The sequence below is a fragment of the Myxine glutinosa genome, chromosome 4 (assembly GCF_964187855.1).
Source record: "Myxine glutinosa chromosome 4, kmMyxGlut1.1, whole genome shotgun sequence".
Taxonomy (NCBI): Eukaryota; Metazoa; Chordata; class Myxini; order Myxiniformes; family Myxinidae; genus Myxine; species Myxine glutinosa.
In genome coordinates, this window is record NC_136264.1 from 141,215,738 (window position 1) to 141,242,096 (window position 26,359).

At 42.6% G+C, this 26,359-nt stretch overlaps 1 protein-coding gene across 7 annotated transcripts in view; it reads left to right on the top strand.

Annotated features, from left to right (window-relative positions):
• LOC137425312 (phosphoinositide 3-kinase adapter protein 1) overlaps nucleotides 1-26,359 on the top strand; it is a 118,070-nt gene that overhangs the window by 56,654 nt on the left and 35,057 nt on the right. For 4 of the 7 annotated variants that reach the window (XM_068113612.2, XM_078776525.1, XM_068113610.2 and 1 more), the window contains 5 exons: nucleotides 9,168-9,364; nucleotides 10,568-10,781; nucleotides 13,201-13,254; nucleotides 16,299-16,652; nucleotides 18,208-18,395. In XM_068113612.2, the coding sequence (XP_067969713.1) occupies nucleotides 9,168-9,364; nucleotides 10,568-10,781; nucleotides 13,201-13,254; nucleotides 16,299-16,652; nucleotides 18,208-18,395 (1,007 nt within the window). The remainder of the gene's footprint in view (nucleotides 1-9,167; nucleotides 9,365-10,567; nucleotides 10,782-13,200; nucleotides 13,255-16,298; nucleotides 16,653-18,207; nucleotides 18,396-26,359) is intronic. The other 3 variants (XM_078776527.1, XM_078776526.1, XM_068113611.2) reach the window with 1 other exon arrangement.

Here is a 26,359-nt window from a genome sequence, read left to right on the forward strand (position 1 = left end):
TACCCTTCCTCCCGTCCATGGTACACGGAATCTTGTGGTGAGGCTATTGCCTAGAAACAACTTGCTTTTGTCTCTTGGAAAGCAAATCCAACGGAAGGAAATCTCATTTCCCTTCACAAAGCCCGAAACAAGTGTGTGTCCACCCTCAGGAGAGCCAGGAAACAATATCACTCTGTTCTCAGGACAGAACTCTCTTATTTGTCTCCCTCTTCCAAATCCTGGTGGCATCTGGTCAAATCTGTTTCTGGTGTTTGTTCCCCCTCCATCCCCTCCCTCACCTCAAATGGCGACACAGCTGACTCCGCACGTGAAAATGCTGAATGCCTCAACTCTGTGTTTGCCTCTAAATCTTGTGTCCCAAACCCATCCCTCTCTGTACCCACCGTACCCAGTCGTACCCAGCTGCTCCTGGACTCTGTGTCCTTTCCTCCTGACAAGGTGGAAAAGTTTCTGGCAACCCTCGACACTGATTCTGCAACTGGACCTGACGGCATCAGCCCACGGGTCCTAAAATCTTGTTCTTCCGCTCTTTCACTCCCTCTCTCTGTTCTCTTCACCCTCTCTTTTGCTCAAGGTCATCTGCCATCTGCTTGGAAATCTGCCAACATCACTGCTCTGCACAAAAAGGTGCAAAAACAGATCCCAGCAACTACAGACCAATCAGCCTTCTCCCAATTATCAGCAAAGTCATGGAATCCATCATTGCTTCAGATATGAAATCTTTCCTCTTCTCCAATGGCTTGATCTCTGATCATCAATTTGGTTTCAGACCTGGTCACTCTACTCTGGACATGCTGCTTCTGCTTTCTCAACAATGGATGGAGGTCCTCAATGCCAAACAGGAAATTAGAGCTGTCTCCCTTGACATATCACGTGCCTTCGATACGGTCTGGCACCCCGCTCTGCTCACCAAACTCTCCTCTTTTGGTATCCTTGGAAATCTTCACACATGGCTGGCGGACTTCCTCTCTAGTCGTAGTCAATGTGCGGCCCTGAATGGGTTTCTCTCATCTCTTCCTGTTCAGGCTGGAGTTCCCCAAGGCAGTGTTCTGGGCCCTGTGCTTTTTCTGGTCTTCATCAATGATCTCTCTGACTCTCTTGAAAATCCTCTCTATCTCTTTGCTGATGACTCTCCTCTCTGTCGCTCCATTCTTCATCCCTCAGATCGGCAGTCTGCAGCCTCCTCACTCTCTGCAGACCTGGACAAAATCACAGACTGGGCAAACAAGTGGAACATGTCTTTCAATCCTGACAAATCTCACACTCTTACGATGTCTCTCCGAACAGACCGACTGGACAACCCTCCCATCCACTTTCTGAATAATCCTCTCCAAGAAGTTCTGTCACTCAAGCTTTTGGGTCTCACTATCTGCCATGATCTTTCCTGGGAAAACCACATTTCAAATCTGGCCTCCAAAGCCAGTCGCCGACTGGGCATCCTCCGTTGTGCGAAGTCCTTCCTTGGCACACCTGAGCTCCTCACCACATACAAGGCTTTCATCCGCAGCTCAATGGAATACTGCTCTCCCCTCTGGGCTGGTGCTCCTGCCTCACACCTAGCTCGTCTTCACGCTGTTGAAACCAAAGCATTCAGAATCATTGGAATCTCCCGCGATGAAGCTAACTCCAAGGGCCTCTCACTCACTCACCGCAGGCAGGTTGGTGGTCTTTCCATCTTCTACCGACTCCTCTCTGGCCTTGCCCCCCCAGCTCTCTCTGGGCTCTGTCCCCCAAATATTCCTACAGGTCGCACAAGATCTGCCTGCAACCCCCTTATGGTTAAACTGCCAAAATCAAGACTCTCTGTTCACCATCACTCCTTCATTCCTCTTTTCTCCCGCCTCTGGAACAAACTCCCTCACTCTCTTCAATCCCACTCCACCCTCGATGTCTTTAAAACAGCTGTTCACCACCATCTCTTATCTTCCCCCATCCAAAACCTTGATCTTTTCTATCCCTGCTAATTTCACCCCAATTCCACTTTTTTGAAATACCAACTTCTGTCCTGGAAATCCTTGGTGTCCTTGTGTTTTATACTTCTCCAACTCCCCCCCCCCCCCCCCCCTTCCCACGCCTCCTCACCCCAAGCCCTCTCCCTCCCACACATCTCCCTGCTCTCAAATGTTGTGTTTGTGTGCTTCTCCTTCTCTCCCCATCTTGTCTTCCGCTCCCTCTTTTTATATATTTTGTTTGTCTGGTTGATTTGTTTGTGAAGTAAATGTCAGCTCTTTCACGAGCCTCGATTCAGTCTACAAAAAAAACAAACAAAAAAAACCTTCACGTGCGGTTTCGCATTAATTATGTACTATTGGAGCATACCTTTGAGACCTAGATATAGAACGTAACCGTGAGACCCTTTAGACCCCATGGACCTTTACAAACTTTTAAATTTCGATCCTTCAGATATTCAGACACTTAAAACCCTAGACCTCTTAGAGCTTCAACTTTAGAACCTCATGACCGACCCCATTAGACCCTCAAGACCATTTGCCATGAGCCTAACTTTTTAATAACTTCGGATGAACTATTTGAATGCACCAGGTGTACCAAACCACAGACAAGGTCACATTCCATGACCTTTCATGTTTTTCTACAGTAGTAATATTGCTTTCATGCATGTAATATATGATCCACTCATGATTCTGTGTGGCCCCATATATGTAATAATATGTGATGTTACATACCATATGCATGTCAGCACATACAGATATTTTATTATCTGGACCACATCTTGTATCACATTCATAACAGAAGAGATTGTCCATTATAAGATTGTATTATAATAACATTGGATGTCACGTGGTACAACTACTGATTATTATACTTGGCGTGTAATCGATCATTTCACACAAAATTAGCGAACTGATTGGACGGAAAGACCACTTGAAATAAATAAGAAATGAATACCTGTACTTTAAATGGTAATTGGTCTGCTATAAGAGGAAGGGGATCTGTAAAAGGGAATCTTACTGCAGATAAATTACCTCTGTATTTTCCTGTGTATTAACCGCACTTTTTTATCGGCAAAAAAGTTAAAAGTTAGGGGTGCGATTAATACACAGATATACACATACCCGTGACCACATCACCCCCGTCCTTTACAAGCTTCACTGGCTCCCCATCCCCCAGAGAATCCAGTACAAAATCCTCCTCTTGACCTACAAAGCCCTCCATAACCTGGCCCCATCCTACCTGGCTGACCTCCTCTCCAGACACACTCCCACCCGCAACCTCCGCTCTGCTGGTACCAACCTCCTGACCCCCCCCCCCCCCCATCCGGACCAAATTCAGATCCTGGGGGGACAGGGCCTTCTCCATCGCTGCTCCCACCCTCTGGAACTCACTACCTCACACCATCAGAGACTCCTCCTCACTCACCACATTCAAAACATCACTCAAGACCCACCTGTTCAACACTGCATTCAACATTTAACCCACAGCATTTAACCCCTGACTATCTCTTCTCCTTCTCCTTCCTTTTGCTTTGATTATTTACCTATTGATTTTTGTCTTTTTGCACTTGTTTTTTGTACTCTGTCAAAGCGTCTTTGGGCTTCTTGAAAAGCGCTATATAAAATAAATGTATTATTATTATTATTATAATATATATATATATATATATAATATGAATACGCATTGCGTAGAGTGAGAGCTTCGTCGACAATGGTCAGTCGATCGAGTACGCAGCCCTCGCAAACATCTGTAGGCCTAGGCCAAGCTAGGCTAGGTTGTTTGATCTTGGGCTTAGAATTAAAATTCAAATTAATTTTATTGAATGGATAGATTGGGATAGAATGCAGGACTTACCTACTGTAGGCTATATAGTCTAGACTTCTAGTCGACTGGACCAGGTACGTAGGTCCGACTGGCAGGTACGTACTGAAAAGGGTGTACCTGGCTTAAATGAAGTCGGTGTAGCTGGCGGAAAACTGAAGTCGGTGTACCTGGCTTAAATGAAGTCGGTGTAGCTGGCGTAAATGATGAGCGGTTTCGAATTCAAAATCTGTTCTGTGCAGTACTGTATTGTAATTTATTGATTTTAATCACCAGGTGAAAATAATTTATCGGTCGCGCCAGACCAAAGCAAGATCACGTGAGCAAGATGGCGGATCATGGAAGGGACAAGATGGCGGATCATGGAAGGGACATTTCAAATGACAACATGAAATTTTGTTCCCAAGGGAATGGGGAAAAATTAAAATAAAAAAATTTGTGAAATTTGAAATTAAAGTGAAGTTTTGAATGGATTTACATAAAATTTTGAATGGATTTACATATACATGCAATTGGCATAGAGGTTCACTTACGAAGCTCTCTATTATTTTATTATTACTATCTTTTTTTTTTGTATACCAAGTCAAGGCTCCTGATAATATTTTAATGATTTGCAGGTGGAATCAACACTGATAATGATCAGATGACTGTAAAGGAATTCTGGATGGCCTTCACAATAAGGGATGTTCCATGTAATGTTGAGGAGTGTTGGAGGGAAGTCATCCATTCCTGTATGAATGGTGTATGGGGGAAACTTTGCCCTCAATTTGTTCACAGCTTTAAGGGTTTCAAAGAGAATAATGATGTGTTGAAAACACGACGTAACCTCATCAAAATGGCCAATACAGACTGTCAACTTTGAGGAGGTGGAGGAGGGTGATGTAGAGTTGCTGGACTCGTACCTGGAGGCGCTCTCAAATGAGGACCTACTATGACTAGAGAAAGAACGCCAGTTGGATCTTAAACATTATAATTTAAATATAATAAATCACTGTAATAGTTAAGTTAGTCCCTGGTGTTGGGCTAGCGGCTAGGGTGCCGGCTTAGGATTCTAGGATCCTGGGTTCGAATCCCGGTCGATCGCTGAATTAACGCCAGGGGGGTTGACTCAGCCTGTTCATCCTTCCGAGGTCGGCAAATTGAGTACCAGTACACTGGTAAATTCCCTGTTTATCGTAAAAAGGCGACAAACAGGGTTGGTGGCAGGAAGGGCATCCGGCCGTAAAACATTGCTTCAAAAAGGGGACCAAAAAAACAACAACAACCACGGTCCCCAAAAAGGCCAACCCCCGCTTTGCGGGGAAAAATGGCCTCTAAACGGTGGTTTTTTTTTACTGTAATAGTTAAAACAGGACAATAAGATGAGAATTGAGGCAGCACTCCATAACCTGTGCCTCTTGTAATGGGAAATTAGTTTGAATTTACACGTTTTCATTTACAACACTTGCGCATATCTTGGTCTCAGCCTGAAGGTGAGGAGCTTAGCAAAGGAGGATGACGTTGGGGATTTCACAACCAGCCGGTCATGGGCCTTACAGGTTCATGGCACGCCATGATCTGTCAGTTCGATGCCGCACACACATCTCCCAACATGTACCTGATGACACGGCTAATAAGACTCAGCACTTCCAGTCCTACATCATCAAGTTTCAGGAGCATGTTTTTTATTTCTTTTTTTGGAGGGTGAAAAACAGTTGTGGTTAATACACCGTAAAATATGGAATTTAGGTTATCCTGCTTATTACACTGGTGATTACTGGTTACTGGTTACTGGTTACTGGTTATTGTGATTGGAACACTTCCAATCCTGCTTATTTGTTCTGATTCTATGATTTTATCTCGTTTTAACAGCAACATAATTATGATGCCTCGTCTTCCATCTGTCTGATTGCTTGGAACTTCCCTATGCTGAACAGCACAGAACTTTTACTCCCCAAAACTGATTTCAAAATAAAAATTATAATGATGACAAGATATAAATATGACAGAGTCCACACAAATGCACACAACTTAGCATTTCGCTCAGCGAAGATGAGTAACAAGATGGCGCCTTGTGGTCATGTGATCACGTATGCTCCAATCCTGATTGTTTTCACTCAAACCGAGCAAGTCAATCTCAGCTGGTATTCAATGGCTCTGACTCAAATGACGACGCCTGAAAAGGCAGCAACCACACCCCAAGTCACATAGCCTGTTACAGCCCAGATTCAGATTGTTTGGAGAAAACAGGCCATTCAACCAAATAATAATATACCAGGACTCATGCCAACTTAACTCCACCCTCACCCATCCCCAGTATCCAAGCCACCTTGATCCAACACACTTGGCACGTTTATTGCACGTTTATTGCAAATAATCATGTAATTCATGAAATATTGATTATATGTTGAAATCTATAGAATAATATGCTTGTTCTACCTCCCCCCCCCCCCCCCCATCCCCTGTCCATCTGTTTGTGTGTATCAATTGTGTTCCACCCAATGGTTGGACAGCTTGCCCGACTCCACCCACAATTTCAACCTGATGAAAAATCATATGGCTGCCATGTGGTGCTTGCTGCAGAGCTGTCATATTCACAATCGCCATGCCCTCCCTATAAGTTTTCCCTTCAGTGTAAAACGACCAAAGCAACAGTTAAAATGATTTTGAGCTGTCATGGGCCTTGTGAAGATTGACATCAACGTTTGAGGCAGCAGTCTGTTGCTTTATACAATGCCCAAATAACTATGTACCATTCATTCTCTCAATCCGGGATTAAACCCATGTCATTACTCCACGCACGCAAAGCGAAATGCAGGGTTAAGCAATTGGTTCATGTCCGTCTGTCTGTCTTGTCAGTTTATGATCTAGGAACTACTTATTTGAATTGAATGTCATATTTTGAACATGAATCGGAACATGCATCGGAAGACAAGTTTACCATTTTGCAGTACTTTGGCTCTAAATTTGTCCCGATGAGATAGTGAGATAATATTTTTTACTTTGCCTGCCTGGCAGTCACACAAATTTTAAAATCGTTCAAAACAGGAAACTTATGATTTTTAAGTTAACCTTGGAATCTCTATAGGTTACGCTATTGTGGTTAATGTACTGCCGTAAGGATTGCTGGTAAATATAGTGATTACAGTTCTAATTACAGTAGTCTGCAGATAATTACTCCTTAATACCAGACTTCAAACTATAGTTGGTTGCAGTTCTAATTACAGTACTCGTCAGATAATTACTCCTTAATACCAGAGTTAAAACTAGAGTTGGTTGCAGTTCTAATTACAGTACACTGCAGATAATTACTCCTTAATACCAGAGATAAAACTATAGTTGGTTGCAGTTCTAATTACAGCACTCGTCAGATAATTACTCCTTAATATCAGAGTTAAAACTATAGTTGGTTGCAGTTCTAATTACAGTACTCGTCAGATAATTACTCCTTAATACCAGACTTCAAACTATAGTTGGTTGCAGTTCGAATTACAGCACTCGTCAGATAATTACTCCTTAATACCAGACTTCAAACTATAGTTGGTTGCAGTTCGAATTACAGTACTCGTCAGATAATTACTCCTTAATACCAGACTTCAAACTATAGTTGGTTGCAGTTCGAATTACAGTACTCGTCAGATAATTACTCCTTAATACCAGAGTTAAAACTATAGTTGGTTGCAGTTCTAATTACAGCACTCGTCAGATAATTACTCCTTAATACCAGAGTTAAAACTAGAGTTGGTTGCAGTTCTAATTACAGTACACTGCAGATAATTACTCCTTAATACCAGAGATAAAACTATAGTTGGTTGCAGTTATAATTACAGCACTCGTTAGATAATTACTCCTTAATACCAGAGTTAAAACTATAGTTGGTTGCAGTTCTAATTACAGCACTCGTCAGATAATTACTCCTTAATACCAGAGTTAAAACTAGAGTTGGTTGCAGTTCTAATTACAGCACTCGTCAGATAATTACTCCTTAATACCAGAGTTAAAACTATAGTTGGTTGCAGTTCTAATTACAATACTCGTCAGATAATTACTCGTTAATACCAGAGTTAAAACTATAGTTGGTTGCAGTTCTAATTACAGTACTCGTCAGATAATTACTCGTTAATACCAGAGTTGAAACTATAGTTGGTTGCAGTTCTAATTACAGTACACTGCAGATAATTACTCGTTAATACCAGAGTTAAAACTATAGTTGGTTGCAATTCTAATTACAGTACTCGTCAGATAATTACTTGTTAATACCAGAGTTAAAACTATAGTTGGTTCCAGTTCTAATTACAGCACTCGTCAGATAATTACTCCTTAATACCAGAGTTAAAACTATATTTGGTTGCAGTTCTAATTACAGTACACTGCAGATAATTACTCGTTAATACCAGAGTTAAAACTATAGTTGGTTGCAGTTCTAATTACAGTACTCGTCAGATAATTACTCGTTAATACCAGACTTCAAACTATAGTTGGTTGCAGTTCTAATTACAGTACACTGCAGATAATTACTCCTTAATACCAGAGTTCAAACGATAATTGCTTGCAATTCTAATTGCAGTACACTGCAGAGAATAATTATAGTAAAGGGACGTATAAGAATTGCATAGTTTATAATTGGTAGTTTACATGGGATGGTGAATAGGATGTATTAGGAGTGATTAAATGAGCTCAAGAGGAGGCAAAAGAGGATAGGAATAGGGAAGTTCGGACATGTATTGAGAATATTCACGGATAGATGCAATGAAGAAGTATGACAATATCAAATTTGTCTGAAGTTACAAACTCCCGAATGAATCATTTTGTTGGTTGCTGAATCTAGTGCAAGATGACCTGGATCAACCTACGATAAGGAACAATGCATTGAATCCCCTCCAACAATAATTGTCCGTGGCATTTTCAATCTAGGCAAGTGCATCATATCAATTGGATGTTGGAGATGTTGGTGGTGTTTCATAGGCTAATCGGCTGTTTCGAGCGGACAACTAAATGGCTGTTTATCTCCCTTTGTAAATTGTTGTTTAGACGGGTGATTAGCTGTGCACGTACAGCAATGTTTTTGCCTGCGTTTAAGGGTTAAGTATGTTTTAGCAAGACACTCGTAAAGGCATTTTGTAAATTCTGCCCCATATATTTATTTGGCGTGTAAGTGTAATATATATGTGTTATTGGGATGTAAAAAAAGGATATATATATTTATATATATATATATAAACGCTCCACCCCCTCATCCGTCCTCCCCCCCCAATAATGTTGCCCCCTCTGAAGTTTGCCCTGCCCTAGTTGGCCTTTGCGGAAATCTGGCCCAGTTCCACATTCCCTACTGTATTGTGTCGTTTGTGAGATATTCCCCTTTGTGAGAAAAGCCAAAATGGAAGTTATTTGATGAAATCTTCCATGCCTTGCAGTTGAGAGCCAAGAAGAATTACCCACTCTCCTGCATTTTGCAGCGAGGTTTGGGCTCAGCAATGTGATGGCACAGCTGCTCCAATATCCTGGTGCTTTCCATGCCCTCAGAACTACGAACAAGCATGGTCTCTGTCCCAGTCACTTGGCTGAGGCCCATGGCTTTTTGGATCTGCAGCAATTTATAAACGACTACCTGGTGGGTCTACACCATTTGTCTGTTTATTTAGGCTGACTTTTGTTTCCGTTTATTTTGATTTATAAGCAGGACGATGTCAACAGAGTTTGTGTTATTGGTATCCTACTAAAATATGCCTATGTACAGTATGTGTGTATATGTATCGTCTGGGACCTTTAACATCCTCAGGGAAATGCTAGGAGATAGGAAAGCAGATAGTTTGGCATCAGCTTCCAAAATGTTAGCTTACTTTATACTAAAACTGACTTCTTGTGTAGGAATGTTTGAAATCATATCCGATTCCATCACAAACAAATTAGTCTCAGAATAGATATTTCACAGGTGAGTGCGTGTTTCTCTCAACTGTCTGTTGTTTCTCTGATTAAGGAGGTTGTGTGGAGTGCCAAAAAGGACAACTTGCATTTAAAAGGAAACTTCAGTGAGAGCATATATGTTTACCTCTAATTTGTCTGTTTAAAAAGTTTTCTTAATTTCCTCATGTGACAATATGTTAATTTGGGAGAATGCAACCACTTTTCATTCATTACAAGGTCGACACTCATGGAGGAGTTAAGTTACAGGGGGGGTATATGAACTGACAGTAGGGCAACAGTTGGACCAAATAAGCAAGTGAATGAATTAACAGGGAAGAGACGGGAGAGAAGGAGGAAGCACAGTAACCTTCAAGAAAGAAGGTTCGGTTAGATAGGGTTAATGGGGGGTTTTGAGTAATGAAGGGGGTACCATTGATGGCGGTGCGTCGCTTGCTTGAAACCTTTAAATGAGAAACATAGGTAAACTAGAACAGTACTCGGTATAGCGTGTACCTCTGCCAAACTGAACAGTTTACGGTTTGTATCCCACTAATAGGGCGGATCTGCCTCTGTACTTTAACCCATATCAAATCAGTTTGTTGTTGTGGCCTCCTCAACTCATCCACCAAGTTTCGTCCGAATCCGTCCACAACCTTTTGAGATATCATGCTATATATTGTTTTTAGGCAGATATCTCAAAAGTGAAAAATCACTTTAAAATTATAGTATCCACATCCGGATATTCACCAAAATCTAATCGATTCGTCCGTGTCGCATGCCCCAACTGTCCCCTAAGTTTTGTCCGAATCCGTCCACAACTTTTTGAGATATCCTGCTCACAGAAAACAATATTTGAAACGAGCTTGCAATGTGTGGCCTTCTTGAGGTTTGCTAATGTCGTTCTACGCAGGAAACTGGCACATTACTGAAAGAAGAACTATGGGGTTCGATTACAGATAAAGGTCAGATTGATGCCAACCCAGAAACAAAGAAGGCTTATGAGCAGATGATTAGATGTACGACAGACAAGCTGATGAGGTGTTCACTCCACCCTGGAACGGATGATGAGTTGCCCTCCTCAATCAACACATACCGCTCTGCAGACCCGCGACTCGAATGCAAATGTGAGGATTGATCTCTTTTAACTTCTTCTGTTATACATGAAAAAACGTTTGTGGGAATTCGAAACCTGATTGAAGTGTTACATTTTCCTGTTGGTGCATGATGCCTTAAACAGGTCATAAACAAACAGGTGAATTTCTTTACGCAGTGTTATTTCTTGATTGTGAAATACTGTGCTGATTTATTATTGTATACGTGTGTTTGCATATATACTCGTATATGTACAGGTAGTGGCAAAAAACGGAAACACCTGGGTAAATGAGGGACACCAAGTATATTGAAAGCAATGGCTTCCACACAGGTGTTTGGCAGGAGCTTCCATGACAAAGATATCTCAACTTTCTGATGCTTCATGAGCAACCGTGTCTAAGGTGATGTCGGCATGGAACTCTGAGGGAAAGACATCAGCAAAGGACAACAGTGGGCGGAAGCGCATACTCCAGGATTGTAATATCCGTGCATTAATTTGAAGTGCAAGGTAAAGCAGGTGAACAACTGTGGATCAATTGACTGTAAATTTCAACCTGGGACGCGAGCAGCCAGTTTCATCAAAAACGGTCCACCGATAACTCCACAGAGCAGGATGCCGTAGTCTGGTTGCAGTGCACAAACCTCTCATCACACCTGGCAATGCACGTTTGCGAGTCCAGTGTTGCACGAGTTCAGTGGTGCACATGTGGCACCAGCCTAACGAACTCTACAAACCTGGGTGCTTGGTTCCAACAGTGAAGGGTTCTGGTGGTTCTATAATGTTGTGGAGTGCACTTTCCTGGCATGGTTTTGGTGTAGTCATGCCTTGAGAAGGCAAGGTCAATGCCAATCGCTACCTAATGGTACTGAGTGATCATCTTCACTCCATGTTGCAGCATTTATTTCCTGCCGTTAGCGGTGTCTTCCAGGACGACAATGCCCCCATCCACAGAGCACGTGTGGTCGCCCAATGGTTTGATGAGCATGGCATTGATGTTATTCATGCCATGGCTTTCTCAGTCACCAGAAGTGAACCCAATCGAGCATTTGTTGTATATTCTGGAATGACTTATAAGATGGTGTTTTCCACATCCATCAAACAGGTGTGAGTTGATTGTCTTTCTCATGGAAGAATGATGTCGCATCCCTCCTTCAGAATTCCAGAGACTGGTGGACTCTATTCCAGAGCCATGGCACATACAGGCCGTATTGGCCGCACATGGTGGCCCAATGCCCCTATTAAGTAACTGTGTGTACATGTACATGTGTGTGTACATACAGTTAGAGCATGTATGTACACACACACACACACACACACACACACACAGACACACACACACACACACACACACACACACACACACACACACACACACCTAAAGAAGACTGACTTGGAGTCATGTTTTTATCTCACCTGTAACGTAGTTCCTTCCAGGGAGCTTATGCAATGGCGTGTTGTCCGTCCGTTAGTCCGTCAGTTCATAAACACTTGCAGCTTCTTCTCCGAAACCGCTGATCGGATTGTGACCAAACTTGGCACAAATGATATTTGTTATGTTGTGACTAAAGTTTGTTCACGGCACCAATGTTCAAGATGTCATGTTAAGTAAAAAAATCCTGTTACTGCGATAACTCGTGAACCAGTGATAGGATTCTGACCAAATTTGGTACAGGTATGTAGAATGATCTAAAGATGAACTGATTATATTTTGGGATCAAGACGCCAAGGACAAAGGTCAAAATCTGTCATATGTCTATAACTTGAGAACGGCTGAAGTGATCCAATTTAAACTTGGTACAGGTATGTATAATGATGTAAAGATTAACTGATTCGATTTTACAGTCAAGAGGTTAAAAGTCAAAGTCCATAATAGGTCTATGACTTGAGATTGGCTAAATGGATCTAATTCAAACTTGGTACAGATATGTATAATGTTGTAAAGATTAAATGATTAGATTTTGGGGTCCCAAGGTCAAAGGCCAAAGGTCAGAGGTCATGTCAGGTAAAAAATGTGATAACTTGTGAACAGCTGAAGGGATTTAAGTTAAAACGTGGTACAGGTATGTATAATGATGTAAACATGAACTGATTAAATTTTGGTGTCAAGAGGTCAAAGGTCAGAGGTCATGTCAGGTAAAAATGTGATAACTTCAGAACAGCTTTATGGATTTAAATCAAACTTGGTACAAGTATTGTCATGATGTAATAATGTGGGCTGAGGCATATCGGTCGACGTCGCGACGTCGAAGAGTGCCGTTCTAATTGTTTGTTTGTTTAGTCTTATGCTTACGTTGGTTTGATTGTACATGCTGTCCTGTCTCCTAGCAACAATTGAAAATGGTTTAAAATACCATGGTACTGTTTAAAATACCTTTAGTCAGTGTAGTATAGTGCTTTATTCTACCAGGTGAGCACCCAGGAGTATTTCCGTTGTTTTTTTATTATTATAGATTTACAGACCAACGTGACTTCCAGTGAGAACGACATGCGGAGATATTTTGAAGGTGAATGTTTATACTGCAATGAAGAAGTATGGCATATTGTGGTTAGTAAAGTAGATCTGCAATTGTCTGTCTATGTTCAAAGGAAAATGTAAAAACAATGAAAGAATGACAAACTCCAATGTAAGTTTGTCGCCCTCTTTCCTTTTTTCAAGAATGACATGACAGATTATTATCACCACACAAAATACAATATGTGTGGGAAGTATATCTGAAATGTGACTCGATTTATATATCTATTCTATAAAGAAATAGTACGGTGTAAAATTGATAGGTTAATCTGAGAATAGACCTATTATGGGATTTTAATCCCTTATTCCCCCTCCCTGAGCCTTTCCCAATACCTTGTCCGACAATAATTGAACTTTGTAATGAGTGCATCATCCAAGTTTAAGGGAAACAGCTATCAAGGCCACGTGATAATGCATGGTACCTTTTCTTTATGTGAAACATCCAATCTCGAAAAAGGATTTCATCAGAAAAGGAAAAGGAAATGACAAACAGGAAAAAATTTAGAGAACACGTTGAGAGCAAGTTGCAAGTAACTGAGAATAGAAAAGGTCTGACATACACTACCGGTCAAAAGTTTTAGAACGCCTCAATTTTTCCAATTTTTATTGAAATTTACGCAGTTTAATGTCTCAATGTACTGTGAAATTAAGCATAGAACAAATAAACAATTGGAGATAAAAAAAGAAATCATAGAATCATTTTGTTTAACAAATTTAATTTAAATTTTTGACTCAGCAAAGTAGCCACCTTTTGCAGATATAACCGCCGAATACACTCGTGGCATTCTTTCTGCAATGGAAATCAAATATTGTTTGGGAAGTTCTTCCCAACACTGTTGCAGAAGTTCCCACAAATGTGTTGCACTTGTCGGTTGCTTTGCTTTCACCCTTCTGTCCAGTTCATCCCAAACCAGCTCGATGGGGTTTAAGTCTGGAGACTGTGCTGGCCATTCCATGATGTGAAGCCTACCGTCTTCTTCTTTTCCTCGAAGGTAGTTTTGACATAGCCTGGAGGTGTGTTTATGGTCATTACCTTGCTGTGGGATGAACCCCTGACCAACTAGGCATATACCAGAGGGTATTGCATGGCGCTGCAAAATGCTGTGGTAGCCCTTTTGGTTCAGGGTGCCAGTCACTCTGTGCAAGTCGCCGACTCTGGATCCAGCAAAAGAGCCCCAGACCATCACGCTTCCTCCTCCATGTTTGAGAGTTGGTGTCACACACTGAGGAACCATCCTTTCGCCTACTCGACGGCGTACAAAAACCCTGCGTGATGAACCAAAGATTTCAAATTTTGATTCATCGGTCCATAAGACCTTCTTCCAGTCTTCAGTCGTCCACTGGCGGTGCTTCATGGCCCAGGCAAGCCTCTTTTTCTTATTTTGCCATCTTAGCAATGGCTTTTTTACTGCCACTTGATCTGTCAAACTTGCAGCTCGAAGTCTTCTCTTCACAGTTGAAACTGAGACTTGCTTACCTCGACCAGTGTTAAGCTGTGCTTGAAGCTGTTGTCCTGTGAGCCGCCTATCACGCAAGCTGTTGACTCTCAGAAACTGGTCTTCTGATTCAGTTGTGGCTTTGGGTCTGCCAGACCTCTTCCTGTGAGAGTTTCCTCCAGTTTCCAAGTGCCTTTTGATGGTGTAGGAAACTGTTCTCACTGACACCTTGGCTTTATTTTCCCGTTTTTGCTAACCTAAACTTTTTTTTAACCTCGAGCAGTTTACTGTTTACCTTTGTACCATTTCAGGTTATTCACTGGACTTGAATTGCTTAAATTTCAATAAATACTGGAAAAATTGAGGTGTTCTAAAACTTTTGACCGGTGGTGTAGGAATAGAGTATGTCATGACATTGTCCTGCCTCGCCATTTTAAAAGAGTGGAGGGAAGAATATGATTCTCAAAAAAAAAAATTGTTCAACAATTTTCATATTAACTAAGCAATCATTGTTGTTTTGTTTTAATATCTTTTTCATCGGCTTTCGAATTAACTCTTGGCCTTGTAATTTGTTTTAACATCTGTCTCGTGCTTTGTTTCTATTACTTTTCCCCGGTCATCATGGCGTCTCTATTCAAAGTTTGCCAATTGGTGGTTCTCTGAATTACAACTCCAAGTACGCTAAATTCAATTCACTAGCAGAATACCCCGCGACATTTGATCTTTTTCACAAGCATGCAACTCGTTCTTCTGACGCATACCTTTATTTGGGTGGTGTATAGGCAACTGACAGCTGCCTCAATCATTCCCGAAAGTAAAATAAAAACTCGGATTACATGCATGAAGCAAACACATTCCTACTGCTCATAATTCAAAACACCTCACTCCACTGGAAAACGTGGGGACAGAAATACTGTGCCGTAAAGGGTGGGGAATTGTAATACCCTCTCCCACCTGGAGGTGGCGCTACATGATACACATTTACATAGAGAATTGGCGTCCCCCACCCCTCCTACCTTCCCAAGACCACCGACAAGGATAAAACACCTCTATACACTAAAAAATTGAGATCATGCTGATCCTATGTAGAAAGTCTGGATGTAATTGGGCCAAGAACTGTCGAAGTAGCACGGCAAACAAACACACAAACAACCAAACACACACCGGTCTGTGAATTATTGTAAATATGTTGAACACCATCTTTGAAATCTGAATTTCACCAAATGATAATTATCATTTGGTGAAATTCAGATTTCAAAGATTATAATCATTGATTATAATCAATTATTATAATTGGGATAATTGCAATTCAGGGTTCTTTACAATTTCAAATATTTGTATTTCATTAGAGCAAATTACAGAGAATCATTGGACATTGAGAACCAACATGAGTGTTAGTCGGTTGTTATATTTCCTGTTATAATTATATGTTTGCTATATTTATTAAATCCTCAGATGCAACATAAATTAATACCTAAAATCATTGCCTTGTTAAGTCACGTGGTAGATGCTATAAGTTAACACTTGTATATTGTCTTTTGTCGACGTAATTCACATAATAATGTGAGCAAGATCCCAAAGGAATCTTCTGTGATTACAGATGAAGAAGAGAATCCATACATTATTGCAGTAAGTGATGACGTTCTTCCTCCTCAAGAAAAAACTGAAAATACAGCAGAAATTGAAGCCAAAGAAGAAGTAGAAGAAGTAGAAGTGGAAGAAGTGGAAGAAGTGGAAGAAGTGGAAGAAGTGGCAGAAGTGGAAGAAGAAGAAGAAAAGCACAATATAAAGCCAGTAATATCTGAAGATGAATTGCAGGAACATTGTGGAGTCGTAAACAACAGCATTTATGATACCGTCGAAGAATGTGTCAAGCCGGTCAAAGGGGTTTTGCCACCCTTCACCCCTGATTTCCAGTCCAAGCCTCAGATCACAAAAGAAACACCAATCACAAGTAAGTTAATGAACAATATCATTAGACCATTAAATAGTTTTGAAGTGAAACCAAAAAAAACGTGGAGTTGATTGAACCAATCATTATTTAATTTTTCACTTATGGTGGACTTCAGTGGCAAAAATAATGCACCGTGAAGCAGCGAATGTAAGTTGTAGCGAATTTCCCAGTAATTTCCGATGGAGGATCCATGTGTTTATCACAATTGGCCGAAAGGCATTTGTAATCTCACTTGAACATTTCTCAGCTAATCAATGAAAAAATATGGCTGCCTCAAAATAAATCGTACTACAGGGTGTCTCAAAAGCAACATTGCCCTGAACGAAATACGTATGTTTCATGTGTTTGTGAATGTTCAAATTTACTTATGTTTCTGTTTCTGTTGGACAGAGAGGGGGTATTGAGGGTGTGGGGGAAACAATGGCAATTCTGAAAACAAATCCTCTCCCCCCCAGAGGGAACGGGTGTTACAGAGTGTTGAAAACTCGTGGTTGTACTCGGGGTGTGCATGGAATGCTTTTAGGTATGGTCAAAAAAAATCCTACTCCTGAATGATAAACACTGATATCATAAACCCATTGATAGGCCGCATCTGGATTCAGACCTGAACCAAAATCGAATCGGCTTGTTCTTGTCGCCTAAATAATGCATCCACTTACTTTTGGCACAACACATCCATCACTTTTAGAAATATCATGCTATATATTGTTTTTGGCCATATCACTCAACGAAGAATCGCTTAAAACTTTTTTCTTAATTCTCATATCCAGATCCGTATCTGTATCAAAATGGAATTGATTCGTCCTTGTCACACAACCAACCTGTGCACCAAGTTTTGTCCAAATCCATCCATAACTTTTTGACATATCATTATATTTATCGTTTTTAGCCATATCACCCCTTGGTGAAGAATCAGTTAAAAAATTATCAGATCCAGATTCGAATATTCACCAAAATCTAATCATTTTATCCTCTTCACATTCCCAAACACTCCACCAAATTCTGTCCGAATCCGTCCAAAACTTTTTGAGATATCCTGTTCACAAACAAACAGACAGACAGACAGGGCTGAAAACATAACCTCCATCCGTCCACCTTCGGTGGCGGAGGTAATAAAATGTGCCATAGACATCATAGAAGTGGTGGAATTACTGATGGGTTCTTTGCTTATTTCTGGAAAATTCACTCAAAGTTGCATTTGCTGCTTAATGGTGCACTTTTAAAAATTTATTTAATTTAATTTCTTCATTTATTTTAATATATGTATGTATGTATGTATGTATATATATACATACATATACATATATAATCATGATCATGTTTAGTCGTCCTTCATAGATTTTACCTATGACTTGCGTTTCACTTTAATGTTGGCCATTTAATTGCATTTCGTTGTTTAAGTACAATTTTTATACCAAGAAGACACCCAGGCCATCCTCTAATATAGACATAAAGGCAGTGTTTTATGCATGTTTTTGACATCGCAATAGAGTTTCATAGTCATTATCACATATAATTGACATACTTTGTTACATGGCTTCATATGCGCGTACAGATATCATACCCCAGTGGCAGATGGATGATGTTTATGGGAGTCTAGTAATGACGCCAGGACAGGAACAACTCATTCACTTGCAGGAGCAGGTGAAGATGAAGAATTTGACAATTGATGAAGCATTGTCCAGTTTTAACGCGTGGCAGAATGCACAGTTTAAGAGAGGTGACTCTTTCCGGAGCCAGAAGGTGCGTAATTTCTCAGCTGCATTATTTTGTGCATCATGAAAGTAGAAGGCAATTATTTATTTTAGAATGTGGCGTCTTTTCGTCAGGTTCATAGGCTACTAATTGACTTGCACCACCTGAGTAAGATTGTGCACTAGATATTGACACTCAGTTGTAATAAAGATGACCTAGAATAAAGAGGTGATTCACCTTAAATGTAAAATGGATAGAGGTTGCTGAATTTTATTTTCCTCATATCGGATCTTTTTTTTTCTTTTTTTTTGTATGCAAGATCGAGGCTCATCTAACATTAATCACACATAAATTAAACAGACACATAAAACATATAATAAGGGGAGCGGTAGACAAGATGGGGAGTGAGGGGGAAGCACACAAACACAACATTTGAGAGCAGGGACATCGGGAGATCTGTGGGAGGGAGAGGGCTTGGGGGGGAAGAGGTTTAGGAAGGGGCCGGGGGTTGGGGAGGTGGGTGGGATCTGAACCAAAATCTAAGTTAACTGTGGGTAATGAACTTGGCAAATTGCGGACAATAAGCACACCATTATTGAACACGAATGACCGCACTGTGGTCACAACCTGCGACAAAATCCGATAACGGGCCGACTGGGAAATGTGCATTTAATGCGCTATTAAAAATCAACTCGAAACCTCTCATCCATGACACCCTCCCCACGGTTATATCAGTACAGGCTGATTCGTCCCACAGTCAAAGATTGTTTAACCCAAATATAGGGCTGTTCAAAAATTACGTAACGCTATTTTTTAAGGGAGGCACGTACCATGCGTGTCGACGACTTGATTAATCATTGCTAATAGTTTTTATTCGACATATGATTAGACTTTTCGGCGTCCCGACATGAATACATTGTTTGGGGTCCCTCATCATGAATAACACTCGACTCAAACAAGGCCAATGGAAATCTGATGCAACAAACCTGGGCAGTGTGTAATTAGCAGAGGCCTACAGGCCTGATGTCTTAGGCCCACCAGAAAACCAATATGGCGGCCATATGATTTTGTCTGGGTGCCCTATGGCCGTGGTGGGCGGAGTCAAGTGACAAATGTGGGTGGTGTCTGGCAGCTGTCTGACCAATGAGTGCACATTTCAAAAAACCCCAACAACAGCAACAACAAAAACCATGCAGAGCTCTTGTAGACCTGTGACACGTCGCACGTAAAAGGACATAATGCAGGAAAAAATTTTGACATATCAAGCTAGAAGATCCTTTAAATGTGGAATGGAGGAGGGTGGGGCTGGCAAGGTGGCTTAGTTCTATGCACACTCATCTGAGCCCTCTAGCCTGGGTTTGAATCTTGATCCAGCTACAAACTGTCATCCTGGTGTCTTGCAGGCAGGGCTAGGCATCAATGTGTGTGCCGTCCCTCGGATGGTTGTTAAACTGGACGTCCCGTCTGACAACATTAGATGGTGGACGTGAAAGATCTCACGGTGTTCTTCGCAAAGAGTAGGCGAGCTAACGCCGGCACCATAATAATAATAATAATAATAATTCATTTATTTTGTATAGCGCTTTTCCAGAAGCCCAAAGGCGCTTTGACAGAGTGGAAAACATAATGCATAACAATACATGAAAACAACAATTGCAAAAAGACAAGAATCAATAGGGAAATTCAAGTGTGGAAAAAAAGGTCAAAAAGGTCAAAAAAGGGGAAAAAAGTGTGGAAGACCAAATGTCAACGATGTCTCTCAAACAATTAATCATTGTAATCATCACCAGCATTAGCAATGCGACGTACATGTTCTTATATAACTTTTTCAGTGAGTCTGTAAATGAATCCAGTGTTCCCAATAAGTATAACATGAGCTCAGGTTTTTTTAAATGAAAATTAATCCACATGCTAGTAACAATTATACAGCGATGGGCTGAGGACTTACTTCCTTGCACCATAGCAACCTTGCAGCCTCAGCTGCCTTGCCTTGCAGCCTCAGCAGTGTTCCTTGCAGCCTTGCAGCCTTGCAGCCTCAGCAGCAGCTGCAAGTAAGACCTCAGCCCATCGCTGTATAATTGTTACTAACATGTGGATTAATTTTCATTAAAAAAAACCTGAGCTCATGTTATACTTATTGGGAACACTGGATTCATTTACAGACTCACTGAAAAAGTTATATAAGAACATCTACGTCGCATTGCTAATGCTGGTGATGATTACAATGATTAATTGTTTGAGAGACATCGTTGACATTTGGTCTTCCACACTTTTTTTCCCCTTTTTTGACCTTTTTGACCTTTTTTTCCACACTTGAATTTCCCTATTCCTTTAAAGCTATGGTGCAAGGTGCAAGGTGCAAGGTGCAAGCAAGCAAGCACCATAGCAACCAACATTCCTTTAAATACCTGTCCGAACTTACAGGGGCATTGAATCATCGGCACAGCTGCACCCCGGCCAATGATGCCACTCACAGCCTTTTTTTTTTTTTTTGTATACAGAATCGAGGCTTGTGAAAGAGCTAACATTTATTTCACAAACAAATCAAACAGACAAACAAAATATATAAAAAGAGGGAGCGGTAGACAAGATGGGGAGAGAAGGGGAAGCACACAAACACAACATTTGAGAGCAGGGACATCGGGAGATGTGTGGGAGGGAGAGGGCTTGGGGGGAGGAGGCATGGGAAGGGGGTGGGGGTGGGAGAAGTATAAAACACAAGGACACCAACGACTTCCAGGACAGAAGTTGGTATTTCAAAAAAGTGGATTTGGGGTGAAATTAGCGGGGGTAGAAAAGATCAAGGTTTTGGAAGGGGGAAGATAAGAGATGGTGGTGAACAGCTGTTTTAAAGACCTGGAGGGAGGAGTGGGATTGAAGAGAGTGAGGGAGTTTGTTCCAGAGGCGGGAGAAAAGAGGAATGAAGGAGTGAAGGTGAGCAGAGAGTCTTGATTTTGGCAGTTTAACCGTAAGAGGGTTGCAGGCAGATCTTGTGCGACCTGTAGGAATATTTGGGGGACAGAGCCCAGAGAGAGCTGGGGGGGGGGGGGGGGGGGCAAGGCCGGAGAGGAGTCGGTAAAAGATGGAAAGACCACCAACCTGCCTGCGGTGAGTGAGTGAAAGGCCTTTGGAGATAGCTTCATTGCGGGAGATTCCAATGATTCTGAACGCTTTGGTTTCAACAGCGTGAAGACGAGCTGGGTGTGAGGCAGGAGCACCAGCCCAGGGAGAGCAGTATTCCATTGAGCTGCGGATGAAAGCCTTGTATGTGGTGAGGAGCTCAGGTGTGCCAAGGAAGGACTTCGCACGACGGAGGATGCCCAGTCGGCGACTGGCTTTGGAGGCCAGATTTGAAATGTGGTTTTCCCAGGAAATATCATGGCAGATAGTGAGACCCAAAAGCTTGAGTGACAGAACTTCTTGGAGAGGATTATTCAGAAAGTGGATGGGAGGGTGGTCCAGTCGGTCTTTTCGGAGAGACATCGTAAGAGTGTGAGATTTGTCAGGATTGAAAGACATGTTCTACTTGTTTGCCCAGTCTGTGATTTTGTCCAGGTCTGCAGAGAGTGAGGAGGCTGCAGACTGCCGATCTGAGGGATGAGGAATGGAACGACAGAGAGTGGAGTCATCAGCAAAGAGATAGAGAGGATTTTCAAGAGAGTCAGAGAGATCATTGATGAAGACCAGAAAAAGCACAGGGCCCAGAACACTGCCTTGGGGAACTCCTGAACTGTGCTATATACAAAAGAAGAAGAAGAAGAATGTGAAATGGGGTGCTATAAGTATCAAGCAAGGAAGCAGCACATACCATGTTTAGGTCATCTCATCTCAATTCCCAAAGTGATGAACTTATAAATTGGTTGTGATGTCCGGATGGGTGTCCGTTAACTTTTTGCTACTCCTCTCTAATCACGTGATGATTGTTCTGAAACTTGACACATGAATATAAGACAGTATCCCACACAATCCCTCAGGCATTGATTTTATTGATTTGGGATCATGGGGGCTCCCAAGGGGAGTTGCCCCCAAATCAGCAGAGGACTGAACTACAACCTCAAGAGATGGCCGTCAGCCCATTCAGGGGTTTTTTTTGTCTTTGTTATTACAATGCCAGGGATTAGAACTAACGTTCTCCCACATTCAATGCGGATGCTCCAACCATTACACCACTGAGTCTGGTTGTGAATGAACAACCTGGAATATTTTAACTGCCACATCTCGCAGGTCTACAAGAGATCTGCGCTGCTGTTGTTGTTGTTGGGGTTCTTGCTGGGGGGGGGGGTCGATTTTTGAAATGTTCACCCATTGGATGGACAGCTGCCAGACACCACCCACATCTGTTGGTTGACTCCACCACCACAGCACTGAGACAAAATAATATGGCCGCCATCTTGGTTTTCTGATGGGTCTAACCCATGAGGCCTGTAGGCCTCTGCCGATTAATTATACACTGCCTGCGTTTGTTGCTTCAGATTTCCATTGCCTTTGTTTGGGTCGAGTGTTATTCACAATGAGGGACCACGAAAAATCTAATCATATGTCGAATAATAGTAAGGTTTAATGAAGCCCGATAGAATGCACAGTAAAATCAAACGTTACGTTACACCAATTTCTGAAAAACCAACGTTATGTACTTTTTGAACGGCCCCATATTGGGGTTAGTCAATCCATGACCTCGTGACGAATCAGCTCGTTCTGATATAACCTTGGGAAGGGTGCCATGGATAAGAGGTGTCAAGTTAATTTTTTTACAGCGCATTAAATGTGTGTTTCCCAATCATGCTGTTCGTCATTCAAGAGTGCTTTAAATGCACGTTTCCCAATTGGACCATTACCGGATTTTGTCACATGTGACCATAGTGGGGTCATTCTTGTTCTTGCTGTCCTCATACTTTTGTGATATCGTGTATTTTCTTTTGAAGTTACATTTTTTTAAGCTAATGGACCAAAAACTGCTCAAATAATTATCCCATTTGAAGGCACCGGATGTTGTTTGTGTAGAGCACCTACAAACATTCGTTAAACTCTTTTTTAAATCATTTTTTTCTTCTTAAATTCACACTAAAACCTTTTTTTTAAATGTCAGTTCCACAATTTTCTTGGACAATCACATGTTTCTGTGTGTAGTCAGGTTCACCATGTTTTTTCGTTCAAAATTTTTGGAGATGAGCAAAACTATACATTTTTGGAATATTCAGAGCATGAGGAATCCAAAAATTAATGTTGGCATTTGCATCGACACCTTTGCGAAAATGACACTCAGGACAGTGATGAAGATCTGTAAAAGCATATTCCTGAACGGTATTGACCTAGTAGATCCTGTGTATAGGACTTATAGTTCAATCTGATACTAACAAGGCTGCTTTCTTGCTTTATAAACCCATACCGACAACTTCAAAGGACTTGCAATATCATGTATTATGTAATACAGTTATATCACAAATATAAAGACTGTAGCGGTTACCGGACACAATTCTCTTGTACCGGCCGGTGACGTAATCAGCGGGCGGTCACTCGGATTGCATACCACGCCCCGTTGAGAGGCGTGGCTTACTGTTTGAATTTGAAATATATATTGCCGCTCCGGGTAGCCATTTTCAGTGCATTCGTGCCGAGCTCGGAATAAACAGCTCTGTGAAACTCAGCTCGTTGTCGCGTCCATATTGTTGGAGTTCGACGCGGGAGCACAGCTCCACATTGGTGACCTCTTTTACGAACACGGCAATGGAGTCGACCATTGCTTTGAAACTCCCTGGCTTCTGGGAATCGCACGTGGCCGTCTGGTTTGCCCAAGCGGAGTCCCAGTTCGCTCTGCGGCACATCACGGCGGACGAGACTCGCTTCCACCATGTGGTCTCCGCGCTAAACGCCGCCACCGCCTCCCGGGTCTTGAGCCTTCTACGGAGCCCGCCGACTGCCGACAAGTACGGCGCACTCAAACGACTACTCCTCGGTACGTTTGACCTCACTGAGGCCGAACGCGCGCGACAGCTGCTCGATCTGCCTGAGCTCGGGGAGGCTCGACCATCCGAGCGCATGGACAACATGCTCTCCCTGCTCGGCGAACATCGCCCAGATTTCCTCTTTCGCGAGCTGTTTCTCCAACAGCTACCCGGGCAGGTACGCTTAGCTTTGGCTAACTCTACAATCAAGGACCCCCGTGCCCTGGCTAAGGAAGCCGACAAATTTTTCTCAGCCAGGCGGCACTTCGGAGCGGCCGCCTGGAACCCTGGTCCGGCCGAGGCAACGCCCTTGCCACGACCGGCACTGCCACCGGCCGATTAAGCGCCCCTTGTGGCCGCACCCGCCACCACCGGGGCGGACCATGTGCTACTACCACGCCAGGTTCGGGCAGAAGGCCAGAACGTGTTGCCCACCGTGCACTTCCGGCGGGTCGGGAAACGACCAGGCCGGCGCTCGCTTCCTGCCATGAGCGTCGGCCATTCCGGCAGCCTTTTGTTCATTTTGTTCATTACGGAAACTGCGTCCGGGCGACGTTTCCTGTGTGATACGGGAGCTCAGGTGAGCGTTATACCCGCCTTGGGGCAGGACAAGCAAGCCGCGCTTTGCGGCCTGTAAAGTATCTCGACAAACTGCGATCAATTGTCGTACGCGTTTATTCACTCTGCCGATCAAGGCCCGATTCACAGCAGCGCCATCCGAGGTCTGGCGTAGGGATACAACCCGGTCCCGGTGTAGGGATACAACGGTGAATATTTGCACTGCATACATGACATCCTCCCCTTTAAGTCCAAAATTACCACGAGCAATACGTGCTAGATTTCCAGAATTGACATTTCAAAAGCAACATTTCCAAAACATGTGAAAATATGTGTGCAAACGGTTATGAGAATAATGAAAATACGTGAAAATAGAACATGTGTCAACGTGAAAAAAAAACATCTTCAAAGATTCAACCGGTCGGGTGCTTTTCTCTCACGCATTGAGCGTCGCGGTGTACCAGTGGATACAGAGTCCGAGGTGATTCCTTTGGGTCGCGGTGTACCAGTGGATACAGAGTCCGAGGTGATTCCTTTGGTCTCCACGAAGGGTGTAGCGTTTGCAGAGGTTTTCGGGGCATCCGAGCCAGCTGGAGCGGCCACGACGATCTCCGGCAGTGGCGGGTCGAACTGTTGTCCTGACTGTGACGATGCTACAGGCTCCATCGACTCACAGTGACGGTAGGTTATGTGGTCCTGATGTCGACGAATTTCGCGGCCGTCCTGCAGGCGAATCACACAGGACAGTGGACCTGGCTTCTCGATGATGTCCCCCGGTAGCCACGTCGCACCTGCACCAAAATTTCGGGCAAACACTGGATCTCCAATGTTGATACATCGACTGTTGGACGTCTTATCGTGCACCAACTTTTGATTAAGCTGGCTCTGATAAACATTTGATGATATGTCTGGTTTGAGATTGTCAAGTGTCGATCTCAAGTGTCGTTTCATCAATAACTCAGACGGAGCTGCACCGGTTGTTGATTGTGGCGTGATACGGTATTTGAACAGGAGACGAGACAGCTTTGTTTCCAGGGTTCCCTCCTGAAGTTTCTGCAATCCGGATTTGATGATTCCTATGGATCGTTCGGCCAAGCCATTTGAAGACTGGTGATGTGGGCTGACAAACTTATGTTTGATGCCGTTCCGACGTGTGAACTTGGCAAACTCGGTACTGGAAAAACACGAACCGTTATCACTCACGATCATCCTGGGCAGACCATGAGTGGCGAAACAGCGTCTGAGTCTTTCGATGACAATGGCTGACGTAGTACCACGCGTCACATAGGCATCAATCCATTTTGTGTGCGCGTCCGTAATTATTAGAATCATGCTGCCGTTAATAGGCCCGGCATAATCGAGATGTAGGCGATGCCACGGTTCGCTGGGCCATTCCCAGGGATGCAGTGGCGCTTTCGCAGGTGTATTCCGGGTGCTCTGGCAGGGGTAACAATGTCGAACATGATGTTTGATATCAGCATGAAGATTCGGCCACCACACATAGTTTCTGGT